Source organism: Pinus tabuliformis, chromosome 5_1, assembly GCF_031772625.1.
Source record: "Pinus tabuliformis cultivar Carrire ecotype Pingquan chromosome 5_1, CPIR1, whole genome shotgun sequence".
NCBI lineage: Eukaryota > Viridiplantae > Streptophyta > Pinopsida > Pinales > Pinaceae > Pinus > Pinus tabuliformis.
Genome location: NC_142305.1, coordinates 783,059,138 through 783,075,535, shown reverse-complemented (window position 1 = coordinate 783,075,535; position 16,398 = coordinate 783,059,138). Strand labels below are relative to the sequence as shown.

The 16,398-nt window shown below is 36.9% G+C and overlaps 1 protein-coding gene across 5 annotated transcripts; it reads left to right on the top strand.

Annotated features, from left to right (window-relative positions):
* Nucleotides 1-8,403: 8,403 nt before the first annotated feature.
* LOC149167279 (dehydrogenase/reductase SDR family member FEY-like) lies at nt 8,404-13,068 on the top strand. 5 transcript variants are annotated; one of them, XM_089431493.1, is made up of 8 exons: nt 8,404-8,753; nt 8,871-8,999; nt 9,780-9,897; nt 9,991-10,127; nt 10,416-10,517; nt 11,627-11,722; nt 11,822-11,879; nt 12,467-13,068. In XM_089431493.1, the coding sequence occupies exons 2-8, from the start codon at nt 8,946-8,948 to the stop codon at nt 12,715-12,717; spliced, it is 816 nt and encodes a 271-aa protein (XP_089287619.1). In that variant the 5' UTR covers nt 8,404-8,753; nt 8,871-8,945; the 3' UTR covers nt 12,718-13,068. The 5 variants fall into 5 exon arrangements, with proteins under 5 accessions (XP_089287619.1, XP_089287617.1, XP_089287614.1 ...); XM_089431491.1 differs by having other exon boundaries at nt 9,777-9,897; XM_089431488.1 differs by having other exon boundaries at nt 8,410-8,753; nt 8,871-8,994; nt 9,777-9,897; nt 12,467-13,062.
* The last annotated feature ends 3,330 nt before the right edge of the window (nt 13,069-16,398 follow it).

The following is a 16,398-nucleotide window of genomic DNA, read 5'->3' as shown; positions in this document are numbered from 1 at the left end:
TGGACCCGTTAACGTCCTCTGAAAGAGGCGAAGTCTTATCGAATCATCATTTAGGTTGTTTGATGAACACCATAGACGAAAGGTCATCACGTGATTCGATGGATCTTCACCCGGATTTCCATTAAATTTAGGAATATCTGATGGAAGTTTATGCGGAATCGCCGGCCACCAAGGGGCGTAAGTGATTGGATCGTTTGTTAACCTATTTAAATCAGGTAACTCTAAAGTCGCCACAAAGGGTAACTGCTGATTTAGGTTAGGCGAAGCATACCCAGGATAAGATGGGATTGCCTGAGCAGTTGGTCTTTGCATACCGGCATAATGCATTTGATGCTGGTATGTTTGGTAAGGTTGGTGGGCATGACCATTGTAAAATGGTTGATTTTGACCGTTTTGAATGTACGGTTGCCCACTATTAGCAAAGATTTGTTGCTCAGAACCTTGGTATACTTGTTGGAATTGCGGTTGTTGGTATTGCACCAGCCATGGTTGTGAAGCCATGTGTTGTTGCCCGATACTAACAGTTTGACCAAGATGAGGGGTAATTGTACCCGTCTGAACCTGTGTCGTTCCACTGGTCGGCGATTGTGGTTGAGTCGCAGGGTCAAGGGGCTGTTGCATTACAACCTGAGAAACCTGAGGTTGGCATACAACAGGCAGCGCTTGAACTTGCGATACCGTCACAATAGCTGGTGTAGTTGGGATATTTGACATAGGTAAGCATTGTTGCATCGAATATACAACTCTTGGTTGTTGAGGTAGTATTGGTACCCAACCGCTTGAGGTAATTCCAGTATAACCCGAATGTCGTTGTGAACTCCCGTATGGATATCCTCCCGGAGGGGATAATGAAAGGGTATACTGCCCCCCATACGGTGGTAATCCAGAACTCAAGGGAATTGTTTGTCCTTGGGGACCAGACTACCCAAATTGACCTCCAAATGGATCAATTTGTTGAGACTCAACATAAGAGTTTCTGGATATTATTCTGGATGAACAAATAGGAACATACCATATTATCGAAATAGCCCTTGAGTGGACTCCTTCTAGCGGTTGAGAGCTAGTCGGGACAGATGGTATACCGGCGAACATTGTCGGAGTGATAGCAGGGAGTTCTGTCGTCGCTGTGTCAGACGACACAGTCCTAGATGTAAACGGTTGTTCAGAAATTTGTAGTCTATCCAAAAGATTACCTAGCGATTCTACAGGAGCTTCCGCTAGTGGTAGACTAACTTCTGATGAAGAAGGATATAGAGTGATCCCGACTCCAAATTGCGATGGAGTACTCGTTTGAGGATCTTCTACAATTTCTTCTATGGCAATCAAACCAGGTGGAAGGGGAAGACCGTCAGGTCCGTAGAATATTTCTGGTGCCGAAGAAGGTATGGAATCGACAGCGACAGATGTTTGAAGAGCAAGACTCTCCGAACCGGTTGTAGATGGAACTGGTTCGGTAACACAAGTGTTTACTCTCAGACTAGGATCAGTATCACTGTCCTTCTGTGGCTGTTGAACTTCTTTTGTAGAGGCAGGGATTCCAGAAATGTTTGGAGTAACCGAAGTCTCTGATGTCGTTGGAACACTTGTTCTAACTTTAATAGGAGATTTGGATTCGGTTAAACGAGTTCGCTTTGTCTGTACTGGCTTCGATTCCGGAGACAAAGACGGTTGACTCGTAAGCCTTCGTGAACAATGGGGTTTCAATTGACTTTCTTCCACGATTGCGGATTACTCGATCAACTAAAATAAAGGGGAAGTATGTTTCCGAATTAAATGAATTTTAGACGCTTTGACACAACTTGTTTTTTCAGTTTTTAAGAGTCGAGAAAAAACAAAAGATGACTCTAGTCGCCTTCGATTTTTAATGAGCCTGAAGTGACAAGTGCTCAGATGGACCTTTTCCATTAAGGAGTCTGAAAAGGAATGAAAGGGACTACTCTGGAAGTCTAGGTAGAGGGAGTACCAAACCAATCGCAAAACTGCAGAATACTTTTTACGGTACAGTAGTCAATCTTCCCGAATGCTGTGTTCAATGCATTGTGATCGATAGGGCGGTAGACACGGCTTCCTATGGATAAAGGATTTAAGCCTATAGGGGTCTCCCAAAATATACTCGACGGTACGTGGGAGCACAAGTCCGTACTGGCACTTATCGTCTCAAAGTGGAGGAATCACCCAACCATCAGTGAGAACAATAGTTACCAGGCTTTACGACGCCGGAATACGTCTCTAGCCTAGACTTCTAAATGTTGTGCGTTAAGTTCCAAAGCGTTGTTAGATTCGTTGAATTTATTTTAAGTTGATCTTGTTTATGAAGTTTGCCTTTCGGGTTCACCACGAGATGTAGATGTAATTCCTAAAATGCAATCTAAGATGATAAACAAACTTTTTATCTCTTTTATGCAATGAAAATCCTAGCTACTAGGGAAAAGAAAGACAGAATCTTTTCACAAAGAGCAAAGAGCACACTGTAAATTCACTTTCCTAAATCAAGCCAAACAGACTGTTTATATGCAAATGCACATGCATGTATTTGTTTTTCGACTTTCTTAGTATATGGATGCTAAAAGAAAGTTGATGCACAAATCTGAATTTCTTTTCAAGTGACAAATATAAACAAGCTTCTTTTCGAAAAATGGAGATGATTACGACACCTTACGATTTTGAAATGAATACTCGTTCTTGACACTAGAAAATTACAAATTCAGACCAAAAGCAATAGTAACAGGATAATCGACCATCAATAGCAATCAAACTCTTTCCTAGGACTGAAATCGACACTTACGACAGTTTCAAATCAAAGGGCGACAGTACGACTATGTTACTTTTGCAAAGGAGAACTGTAAATGACTCAACAAACACACAAAAACATCTACAGTTATTTTGTACAAAGGAGGCGGAATAACAACAAGGAAAAGGGGTTTCAAACAGACATATACTGATCACAGGCAGCAAAATTCAGGAATAGAACTGGAAAGAATGATCCACAGAAACCACAACTGCACAGAGCCAGTCTGATCAGTGCACCTGTAACACAGAGAATCTGAAATGCAACGCAGGTTGCCCACTCGGGAAGTGCGCTGAAATTCAGAATCTCTGAACAGTACCTGCGCTGGGCCAGAAACGAGACTCTGTTCGGTCTCCGGGTCACAGTTTGCAGTTTAGTTCTTGGTTTTTGGCCGAGTAAAAAGCAATCAGTAACTCAACAATCAGGGGTAGATCTAAGGAGGATCTAAGAGCTATCATAAGGGCAATCAGATAGTTTGTAAATTAGTTGTTTAAATCATAAACAGATCCAGTAGATGGATTGAAGTAGCAGTTGTCTACTTTGCATTTGTTATGGCAAATGCAGTTTGAATGCTACTTGTAAGTTTATGAAATAGACAACAAAGAATGATAAACAAACAAACTAATTATCTCCCCAGTGGAGTCGCCATTTTGTTACAGGGAAAAGTGTCTATATAGAACTTCTCTATCCCACTAAGGTGTGATAGATGCCTTAGAAACAAACAGAGAAAAGCTACTTATGTTTTTCCTTTATGAATTATAGATAGAGAGGAATAGAAGGACCGACCTCTGTCTTGCGCTAATCCTTTGATTCGATCCCTCTCTTCTTTGATAGTCCCCAGCTACCTGCTCCGTTGCACGCCCAGCTTCACAAAGTACCTGTAAGATCATAGAAGCATATCACTATACAAAGACATGGATCTATATTCATAAACAATCTAGGATCAGATGGAAATTGACCATACAAATGTAACAAGCATCAATGATACAAAAGCATGGAGGAAAACTCAAATAGCTTTTATTGATAAAACAAGAAAAGATCCAGGAGGAGTTACAACCGGTTGTTCTGACCCAACATCAACCTCCCAGCAAAGAAGCCCCTCTTCACCTCAAACAAAGCTTAGATCACCCAACAATCTGATGTTTTGTCTCTAGAAACCAACAACAATTCCTTACAATATGCAAATTCCAGCCCCCGGATCTCTGGGATGAGGGATCCATATATAGATATCTGTAAGGGGGATGAGTCAGCTTGTGATTTGATTAGTGTCTTCTCTCTGACAGTTCTGGCTTCCACTTGGAGACTGAGGGTCTCTTACTCATCCTTGGTCGAATTCAGTGAGGCAAGTGTCACAGGAGAAGATTCTGGAAGCTTCCATTTCCTCTCCACCTCGCGGAATGACACTGCCATTTGTCATTTCTCACCCATCGCACCCCACAGAAGGGACTTTTGAAATGCAACGCACCCTCACAATGCATTTGGGTGAGATGCAACGCACCTAGCTAATGGAGCAGCTGCAATGATCCTGTTTTGACCAATTCTGAGTAGTTTTTCATGGAGAACTTCTGGGAGAAGCTGTAATCTGTTGACCTTGTTCCTTTAGGGGTTAGAACAACACTTTTAGGGACTTAGGAGCCCTTGGTTTATGGACATTTCATGCTTGGGGTTGCAGGGCACAAAAATGTCTATAACAGTGGCGACACTTGCGCGACAATGCTTACAACATCATGTGTGTGTGAGAGAGATATATGTTTACATAGAGAACACAACTCAAACACAAACCTTCAACATCGCTAGAACAATGTCGCAAGCATGACATAGCAATCAACATGCCAAAGATGACAGTTGGACAAACAAGTGAAAAGGAAGAAAGAAATGTAGATGAGACACATGAAATGACTTTTGTGTGCACATGCATGTTACTGAGGATAGGATGATATGGAAATGACAAGATGTCCTGCAAACTCAACTAAGAGGTGTACTTCGAAAGGTGTTCTTTACTTACCATACTTACCCTCGAGATGATCATGTATCCGACGGATTTTTCATGTGGTCCTGATTTTTCCATTACTTAGTCTCTTGGTCCTTCTCATAGACTCCTTGGGGGTGATCTATATATCAACACAGTTTCAATGGGCAGTGACTGCTACTAGGACGAAGCCCTGGGAGGCCCAACTCTACAATTTATGAATGCAAGACAGACAAGGCAACTTGGACAACACTGCACAATTTTGAGGCACAGGACACTGCTGTGGGGTGGGGTCCTGGGAGGACACCTCTGTGCAATTTCTGAGTGCAGTGTAGCCCGAGCAACTAAGAGGCAATACTACACAGTTTTTGTTGATAGTGGGTTCCGACTGGGGAAGGACACTGGAGGAAATCACTATGTAGTTTTGGATGCCATGGGATGTTTGGGTCTCTGCGCACTGTGGGGTTTCAGCAGGTAAGGGAGGAAGCTTGATGGTTGCAAAGGAAAAGTGCAAAGTTCTGGGAAGCTGGATGACGCTAGGTTGCTTCAGAAACGGCTAAGTGTGATATCAGTGACATAGATGTAAACAGTGAAAGGGCTCGATTGTGATTGCACATGGACACTTAGTGACACAACGTAGACCATCTTGAATGCATAAGATATACTTTTCTTGATGCAACAACCTTCATGACAAGAGTGCGTGAAGTGAGTGTGAAACATGTCTATGTGAGGACAACTACTCATACACACACAATTCCCTTGAAGCAAAACATCATTCCCTTTGTATGCCAAACAACAACTCCTATGCCCAAAGGTGACACATGCTGGATAAAGGTGAGAACATGAACAACTCTTAAGATCAAGGAGGGGAAGGTTGAGATCATCAGCTTACCAACAAGTGACCAAGGATGAACAATCATAGGATCCAAGGTAGGCTCCGAAATTTGCATGCTCACCAAAATTTTGGAGGGTGGTTGTAGTCGCTACAACACTTCTTTACAACTAACTGAATAACCCTCTTTTCTTATTCTTCTATGGTTTATATAACCTAATAATACATCCTACCATAAATAGAAAGTAGAAATTGAGGCGATTCACTACTCAGGTCCATGCAAGAAAACTCTAATTTGCAGTGAGAAGCTTCATTACCTTATGAGCATCTTTTTGTGTAAACTAACTCTTAACACTAAATATGATCCAACTATTTTGGCCATTTTTGGGAAGCTCCAGGATCTTTTTCATAAGCGTTATCAAAGTTTTATGAGAATTGCAATCAAGGTTTATTGGCTTGAAAGCTTTCAATTTCATAGAGAACATTGATATTACTTGAAAGTACATATCATTTTTACATATTTAAAATGAAGTAAATTTGTTGAAAATGACGACGAAAAAAAATAAAACTTTGGTTATAAGTGATTCCTCTCTAGTATTCTTATAATTGTTTTTATTTTAGAAACTAAATGCTATGGATATTATGCCATATGTTTTATAAGAACACTTCATCATAACTTTTAAACTAACATAAATTCTTTTTTTGATAATGTTTTTCGGATTAATCACATCATAAGTTGTTGGTCTAGGTTTCGAACCATCTAATGTGGTTCATCCTCATGAAAAAAGTGAAAAAATCAATCGATCCAAATGTTTAAATAGCAAAGATGCATCATCCAATTCCAGATTTAGCAGTTAAAAATTAGTTATTAAATTAGTAAATTAATATATTTATTATTATTATTATTATCATTTTGTTTTTTGTTTTTTGTTTTTTTTTGTTTTGTTTTGTTTTGTTTTTTTTTTTAAATAGAATAATATTGAATTCAATTAAACCAGTACAACCAGATTAAAAATATTAATGTGGTTGATATAGTGGAAGGCTTCATAAGTATAATAAAAAAAACTAATGCAACACTAAGAATGTCTTACCAATGCACACATTTACCTGATCAAGCATGTATGAAAAGGTTATGGGTCAACTTTAACTTGAGAGAAAAAAAATTACACATTTTATTGTAAAATGGACCATTTTGTTAAATAAAATTTTCTTATATATTAATTTCCCCATCTAATTAGACTATGAACTTATTAGAATTTGAATAATCTCAAATCCCTAGGAAATTGGAATCTAATTAACTTGAGAAAAAAAAGGAATTACAAATCTTATTGTAAAATACACCATTTTGCTAAATAAAATTCGCTTATATATTAATTTATCCATTTAATTAGAATATGAACTTATTAGAATTGGAATAATCTCAAATCCTAAGAAATTGGTGGGGGAGCCATTTGAGACGAATCTAATTCCCTTGAGAATCAATCTAGATCGTAAATTAAAAAAATAAAAATAAAAATCAACATATCCCATCCATCTAAAGTTGAAATAAGAAACCTTCCACAAGAAACCAAATTAATAATAATAAAATAAAAAATATATATTTGTAAACATTATTTATAATTAAAAATAAATTTAATATATATAATTTTTATCAAATATTTTAAAATAAAATTAATATTATTTAACAATTAGTTTTAAATGTTTTATATATATATATATATATATATATATATATATATATATATATCATGGATCTAACGCTTATTTAATTTTCAACTATGGCCTCTGTTAAGATAAAAAATTACAGCTAAAACATTTCATTCTATAATGGATTTTAAAATATTTTAAAATTTTAATTGACAAAGTTAAAAAATTCGAAGTATTCCGAAATCTGCAAGTATAAAAAACTTTTTAATTTCACTCATATTATTAGATTTTCAAAATATCTCTAACTCTAATCGCTCATATCCATTCAAAATGTCTCAACTCTATAAAATCACGATTCCCTCATATCCATTACATTTTCAACATTTCTCTAGATCTACCATAGAAATCCAGATGGAATGATTCTTTTTCGTTTTGAAGAAATATGTCAAATTCACCCTGAGGATTTCTGAAAACTCATGAAAGCAATGGCCAAAAATGAAATATGGGTCTAACATGCAGAAGTGACTTTGAACTCAGGTTAAAGTTTTTTGTTTTAAATGAAAAACCACAATAATATATTTGTAGTTAACTGCGTTTAAATGGATTCTCTCATAATCTTGGTAACTACCTATTAATTAGTATATATTCAGGGTATATTTATGCTATCTAAGAAAAGTTAGCAGATCCTAGCAATCTTTTGATGAAAAGTGAGAATTCCAAGTTGGTATATTTAAGAAATCAGATTTCGCTGTGAGAGTCAATGCTTTGGGCACTGAGAGCAGATCCTAGCAATCTTTGATGAAAAGTGAGAATTCCAAGTTGGTATATTTAAGAAATCTGATTTGACTGTGAGAGTCAATGCTTTGGGCACTGAGTTTTTAAAGATTTTTTTAACTTCTTCATGACAAAACGCATGAATTCAAAAACTATGGAAAAATGCACATGCAAATTGCAATTGATAATGATTATTTTCTTGTCAAAGCATCTGAGCTTGACAGGTGAGAATAGACAAAACATAAGAACGATAAGTTTTTGATGTTGTGGTGGGTGCTTGGGATGAGTGTTTAATGTTGTAAAATTGACGTGTGTTTCTCTTGGGATGCAGTGAACTTGTCCATAAGGCATGTTTATGAAGGATGCAATGCATTGATATTTGGGAATTGGCAGACAAGAAAGATTGCTGGGTACCTTCCTAGCATGCCTACTGTCCCCTACACTCAAAGGTTGTCCTGACTATAGTCCTAGTGTGTCCTTGTGCACTTATATTTAAATCATTTTAAGGGCACAGATATCTCAGTCTGGTTAATATCCTAAGGGGGGTTAATATTTGAGGAGTGAGCAGTGAGGATGATGAATATGAAGGTGTGGATGAATGGCATATGGGAGGTAGCAAAGGATGTATTGTGTCAGAAGATTCTTGCTTCCCATCTGCCCGCAGATCCTACTCTTCCAGACCTTACTGGTTTCTCCTGCATCGTTACTGGTCCAACCAGTGGAATTGGACTCCATACCGCAAGGTGGGGGATAAATTTCATTTGGGCTATTGTTTTTTCCCAGTCATGTGGTTAATGTCAATGGAGTGAGTTTCCAGTAAAGAAAATTTTAACCCCCTTTTTCTGATGGACATGTCACAGGAAACTTGCAATGGTAGGTGCCCATGTTGTCATGGCCTGTCGTAACACAAGGATGGCTTCAGAGCTTGTCCAGGAATGGCAAGAGAATCAGAGAAAAGAAAATGGGAATCCTCTGTTGATAGATGTAGAGTAAATATATGATTTTTTTCTCTTTATAAGCATTCCATCTGCATGCATCTGAATTCATAGGCATCAATACTTATAAACTGTATGTTATAGATTTCTTCATTGTAACAATCTATTAAAACACAACCGTAAGAAGTCTAGATTCTTAGCTGTTTTGATATGCCCAGAAAGACACTCATCTTGGTGAATTCTCTGCGTCATGTCATCTTGTAATATGTCCATTAACGGTGCTTTTATGATAATATTTTGCACTGCTGGGATTTTGACATGGCCATGAACAAATCTCAACATATGTTGATATTAATTCAAGTTAAGTTCACATTGGCTATTTTTAATTCTGGGATTTTGACATGGCCCCGAACAAATCTCAACATATGCTGATATTAATTCAAGTCAAATTCACATTGGCTATGTTTAATTCTTCTAAGTTTTTTTTTTTTACTGGAATTGGATGATACAATAATGTTTTTTCCAATATATAAATAGATTTATTCCTCCAAAAATCTTGAGATTTGATAAAGTACATAGCTCAACCTTGTAATGTAATTCTAACTGCCCACCTAATTTCTGAGAAAATTGACCAAAAACTTTAAAGTAAGGCTATTTTAAATGATTTTTTGAAAAATGGCTAATGATTTTGCTATCTAAAGTTAACAAATATACCATGTGAAACTATAAGAATCAATACCATATCTGCTGTTGGGCCTATTTAATTTTACAGGTCATAGCCATTTTGAACTTGAGCTGACTAACTATTTAATGGTGTTACATGTGAAACAGCAGGTCATGGAGCTGGATCTTCTCTCGTTAGCTTCTGTACGATCCTTTGCTGATAATTGGTTATTGCGTGAGATTCCCCTTCATATTCTAATCAACAATGCTGGGATCTTCTTGATGGGTGGTGAGCTTTGGTTCTTGAATTTCCTCCATAAAAAATGTTTACTAAGATACTTCGGAGAAGTGACAAGTGGGTTAAATTAATTGTTTATATCAGAGCCACAGAAGTTCTCCAAGGATGGGTTTGAGCAGCACATGCAAGTTAACCATATGGGACCTGCACTCCTATCAATCCTCCTCCTGCCTTCTCTAATGAGAGGATCTCCTTCACGAATAGTAAATGTCAACTCTGTGGTAATTAACTGAGCGAATATACAAGTACAATTGTTTTTTTCTGACCTTACCTCATGAACTTATTTAAAATGGAGAAGTACAGTGTTTTTTGGCTTAAACATTAGGCTTGGCTTACAACATGAACTAATTAATGTGAAATATATTTATAATTCCTAGTGTTTCTTACATTACCCTCGGCTTTGTATCTTGAATTTTTTTTATTATTATCACTGCATCTGGGTTCGGGTGGATCCATACTCATCTTTTTTCTTTTAAGCCAACAAATGGATTCTGTTAATGGAATTGCAGGCTCATCACTGCGCAGTGGTGGACTCTGAGTATCTGAGTAGAGAGTTTAAGCAGAAAGATTATAACAGTTTCACCGCTTATGCTGCAAGTAAACTTGCTCATGTAAGAATCTTTATAACTTCAGATTCACTCCCTTTTCATTCAATTAAAATTGGCAATTTCTGTGATTTTAATCTCAAGCTCCAGTAACATAGCATGTGAGTTGGCAATATAGTAGGTGAGTCGGCTAATTATATTATTATTATTATTATGTAATTTTAAGGTCAGGTCAAGCCAGACAATAAATAGGTGTTTGAGACATAGGAAGATAATTTTAAGATCAAGATTAAGCCAGACACCAAATTTGGTGTTTGACTGACTGCTAAGTCTGTCAAGTCAGGGCCAAGTCAAACACTAAATTGGTGTATAAAACCCCATACATACTCTAACCCCTATGGTTTTGAACCTATAACTTCTTAAGAGAAAATACATGCTCTTAACCATTAAACCCACTTAACCATGAAACAAATAAACAAAACACAAAACGTAACATTCATTTTGACTATTGAGTTTTTTATTTTTCTAAACATACACCATATAAATTAGATGTATTATAAAAATAGTATAAAATCAGTTTATTTTTTTAACATAAACTTTTACAAGATCATATAAACATAGACTTTTACAAAATCATATAAAATTAATTTAGATTTATTTTAATTTTAGATAGATCAACTATGAAAAGGGATAAAAAAAAATTACTCTAAAACAGATTTAGATCACAAAAATTTTAATCCTTTCGTCACTTGGTAAATTCATAATTGCATCTAACCTGGTTTTATATAATCTTTATAATACATTGTAAAAAAGTATGTTTAAAAAAAAACCTAAAATCAACTAATAATTATTAGAAAAGTAATTTTGATCAGCCATTTGTATTTTGATGATAAATTTAAAAAACAAAACTTCTATTAACAACGTCAATGGCATGGGCAAAGTCTTGACTCTCAATGGTATAAGGAAAGTCTACAATTCCCGTAAAATTAGGTTTTGCTCATAAAATCTATAATCTGATATATATTATAAATATCACTATATAGTTGACTTTATTCATAGTCAATTAAAATAAAAATTGTTCATCAAATATATAGAATCCGCAATTGAAATAAGAATAAGAATTACTGTTTACATCATCTCATAAAGCATATGATAATTTACATAAATTCTTGCAGTTGATGTTCCTGGGAGTTCTGTCGAGCAAACTTCGTAGAGAAGCAGCAGTCCAAGTGATGGCTGTTAATCCAGGGATCGTCGGCACAAATATTGTGGTAATCTGCTATTCCTTTCAGAACTTTCCCATATTCTATTTTCTGTGATCACCATTTTCTTCAAAACAAATTATAACAATAGTGGTACCATCACTCTAGATGGGAGCTGTCCCTAGCTACAGCGCAAAGTCTTTTTGGAAATTCGATGCTGCAGAAGGTACGTTATTAATGTGTTGGAGGTTGTGTTTAGGTGGAAAATTATTTATAGATTAATATTTTTGGTTTGTTAGGTTAGGTAAGTTTTGAGATGATTGCATGTGGTTTGAGTAGTCGTTTATAGTTTTTTGGAAATTCGATGTTGCAGAAGGTACGCTATTAATGTGTTGGAGGTTGTGTTTAGGTGGAAAATCATTTATAGATTAATATTTTTGGTTTGTTAGGTTATGTAAGTTTTGAGATGATTGCATGTGGTTTGAGTAGTCATAGTTTTTTGGAAATTCGATGCTGCAGAAGGTACGTTATTAATGTGTTGGAGGTTGTGTTTAGGTGGAAAATCATTTATAGATTAATATTTTTGATTTGTTAGGTTATGTAAGTTTTGAGATGATTGCATGTGGTTTGAGTAGTCATTCATAGTGATATCTAAATTGTTTTTGGTGATCACACTCGTCTAGATCACACCAAAACAAAACAAAATGCTACGTTAATAATTTTAAAATTTTTATTTTTATTGATATTTTGAACCTAGTGTTAAATGGTTGGTTTATTTATTGAAATATAAGCTTAGTTTTATATGTGGCACAGGTGCAAGAAGTGTCCTGTTTTGTGCCACTGCAGGAGAGGTTCGACGGGAAGGCCAGTCAGCCGGATGTATATATTACAGTTCCAATTGCAAGCAAGCTAAAGTTTCTGGAGAAGCTGCCAATACTGATAAATGTCTCCAAGTCTGGGATAAAACACTTGCCCTTTTAGGGCTACCCATGGACTGCACTCAGAGAAGCATCAATGAAATCATGCATCCTGCATATTCGTTTGGGCCTGTTGATGAAAAGTAATAGATTCATGCAAAAGGAAAGTTGGTGAATTTAGGTTAATTTAGGGTTCAGGGAATATTTTGGAATTTAAAAATTAAAAAAGAAATATTCTTAAATTTGATAGAGAAAAGTCAAGCAATTTACATTTCTGAATTATCAGATTTCAAAATATTCTAAAAATATACCATCTAAAAAAATACTTAGATACATTCTACAATCAATAAATATCCCTCTTCCTCAGAACCGCTATTTCTCTGGGTGTTACAGGGAACAAATACAGTAGAGAGAACCATGATTTTGATGTATACGAAAATCGGATCCTATAAACTGAGTTTTGCATTTTAATGGAATGGAATATGATTATTATTATTATGTGACAGTGATTAAAGCATTCTACAACAGTACTTTTGTGACTTATATTTTGGTGATTTCAATGGAATGGAATAGGATTATTATGTTTAAATTGATTAAAGTATTTTACAAAAGTATTTTTGTGACTTATAAATTACACTAACTTTTACAAAAGTATTTTTGTGATTTATAAATTATGTTAATGTAGAATATATATATATTTTTTAAATTATATTTTTTTTATTAAGTTCGACGAGTTTATTTTATAGGTTAGTATGATGTGTAACACTAATAATCTGTCATTAAAGTTGAAATTTTTCTATATCCGCAAAAATAAAAATTAAAAAACTAAAAAAAAAATTAAATAACTATACAAAACATTTAAATAATGTAGGCTCATAAAAAATTGCACTTGAAAAAATTGGATCCTTCTAAGTTTATGTTAAAATGGATCTATTTGGTTAAATTATATTAGAGTAGATTCATTCTTACATCTTTCAAGTACAAAAAAAATCAAATTTACATTCATGGGAAGAAATCGAATTTGTGTGTAAATTTTTGATAATGAACTTTTGAAGGCCCAATTTTTGATGATGTAAAAATGGTTAAAGATTTTCATTTCAAATTTGCTATTTTAAATTTATATTTTAATTTGGTATAATGATAATAATGTAAATTTATTTATTTAAATATGAGAAAAAATAATTATTTGGTATATGAATTATTTTTATGAGAAAAAATATTAATTAACGGTTTATATTTTAAAGAAAATATTTAATAGATTTAGGATGAGTAAAAGTTTATGATATAATTTTTTCAATTTGGAATATTTTTTAATATATTTTTACAAAATTAAAGTTTTATTCATTAAATATGGTTATAATAAAATATTTAAAGTATAAGATCAAGAAAAAGTGAATAACATGTAAATTAAAGTTATAATTATGATTAAGTAATTAAAATATAAGCATTATATAAATAACTATTTTATATATAAATGGGAGGGTGGAGGATGGCGTGCTGTAGCTCTTACTATTCTTACCCTAGCCACAACTCTGATTACGATTAGCCGCAGGCACCATAACTTCCGAGGCTACCTCCGCAACCCGCTGCCCTTGTTTGCATGTGCTCCCAACTGTTGATGGTAACTGCCTATCATTCCTAGGCTCAACATGGAAGGAATGGAGCTGGACGTCGTGGATTATTCGCCGGACCCTTACCCGGAGCAGTCTATTTTCTGTAACCCTAACCCTAAATCGGCACCCGTTCCATCCTCAGCATCGTCTTGCTCGAACCCGTCGCTGGTTGTCTCCCTCCCCAGGCTTACGGCCTCCACCCTTCACATTGGGACTCTCTCCATTGACTCACCTGCCCTAGACTGTCCGTTGTTGTCTCCTGGAACCCTAAACCTTTTGGCCGCCTGCTCGTCCCCTCTTTTCGACCCCTCTCCCCCTGCAGATCACTGCTTCTCCAAAAACCCCCCATCTCGTCCAGGTAACGATACTGATACGGCACCAGAGGCACTGAAGACCCATGGCACTCCCGTCTATTGCGCGGCGACTCAGGGCTCAGCTCCTCCTTCTGGTTGTTTCGACACTCCGGTAATTCGAGCAAGGTTGGTGGAGCCTCATCCAGAAGCAAAAAGCCCCTCGGATCCGTTGCAGGATCACCCTACTATGCTGAGAATAGGAAAGAGGAAAATAAGGTGCGTCAAGGCATCTGGCAAGGACTACACCATCAAATTCGGGGAAGGACTCACCATGGGTGAAGTGGCCGACAAGGCAGGGAAAGTCCTGGTGGGTAGGGTTCATGGAAGAACCTACACGATAGAGCGATTGGGGTTGTGGGTTAAAGAGATCTGGGGGCAGATATTCATACAGCTCCCGGATGTACAGATCCTCCCTCGAGGATGGTTTGCACTTCATTTTTCCCTTGAAGAATACACAAACATGGCACTCGCACGATATTGGCATATCGAAATGGCTCCTGTGCTGCTCAAAAGATGGAGCCCTCTCTTCAATCCAGAAAGAGAATAAATAGGAGCTAGACCTTTATGGGTATGGCTATCAGGTTTACCCCTCTAGTACTGGTCAGAAGAAGTGTTCGTGCGAATTGGGAATACCCTCGGCACCTTCTTGGATTACGACAAATCCATAATACAGTCCAAAAATCGAACCCTAGCTTGCATTCTGGTGCATCTGGATACTCGGGAGGGCCTGGAGGAAAAAATTACTCTACAATGGCATAACTTCACTAGGGTTCAAATTCTTGATTACGAGGGGGTGCCATTTAGATGCCGACACTGCCACAAGGTCGGGAATCTATATAAGGGATGCCCATTGGTCCAAAAACCCCTGGAAGAAGCTATGGAAAAGGAGGATGGTAATGGAAGGGATACCTCAGACATCCCCAGGAAGGCACCATCAGCGGTACCCATTCCATCTCGAAAGGTGACCCCAACTCAGCCAGTCTTGCAATCTACAGGCTACTCCTCGCGACCCCTATCTCCACCTCTAACTCGAGCCAGGGTAGTAGTTGAAGCGGCTCGTGCTTCGGGTATTTCTCTCCCCTCGCTCCCTGCTCTATCTTCTACTTATGCATTTTTTTCACATCATCAACATAATACATCTGTACAAGATCGATCCACCTCTCCCTCATCTATTCCCTACCCCCTTCTCTCCCATCACCTAGTTTATTCCACTACTTCCCCTTCCCTAACTCCAGAGGCATCCTCCTCCCCATCCTTTTCTCCCTTGGCTCCCCCTCACCCTTATAACCTGCGATCTCACCCTCCCTTTGTGGGTTCACATTCAAATCACTCTGTTCTTGGCCTGTCCCTCCCCAACAAATATTGGACTGGGTTCGCCTACCAGACTGGCCTCGTTTGGGCATCTCTATAGTATGGAAATCAATCCTACAAACTTTGCCTTTCATCAGATTTGGTTTGGCATGGCGCATAAACAATGGTAACTCTATACGCATTGGTATTGACCCATGGATGGGGGAGGGGGAAACAGGTATCAGCTGCCACCTGAACTGATTCAATATCTTCATCATAGAGATACCACAGTGATTGCACATATTGCTGATCGTGAGCGCAATGTTATCATCAAACATAAATAGAGGTCAGCCCCTGAAGTGGGCATTCCTATTCAATGGCAACAGCCATGGGAAACTTATCTAACGACATTGTTTGAAGCTCATGTGTGTATAAATGACGATCCAGATGAACTAGTATGGATACTAATTGAGCATGGGAAATATACCCCAAAGATGGGCTACACCCACCTTCTCTTGGATCACAAACCTGAACATACAAAATAATGGTGGCAACAGATCTGGAAAATGAAA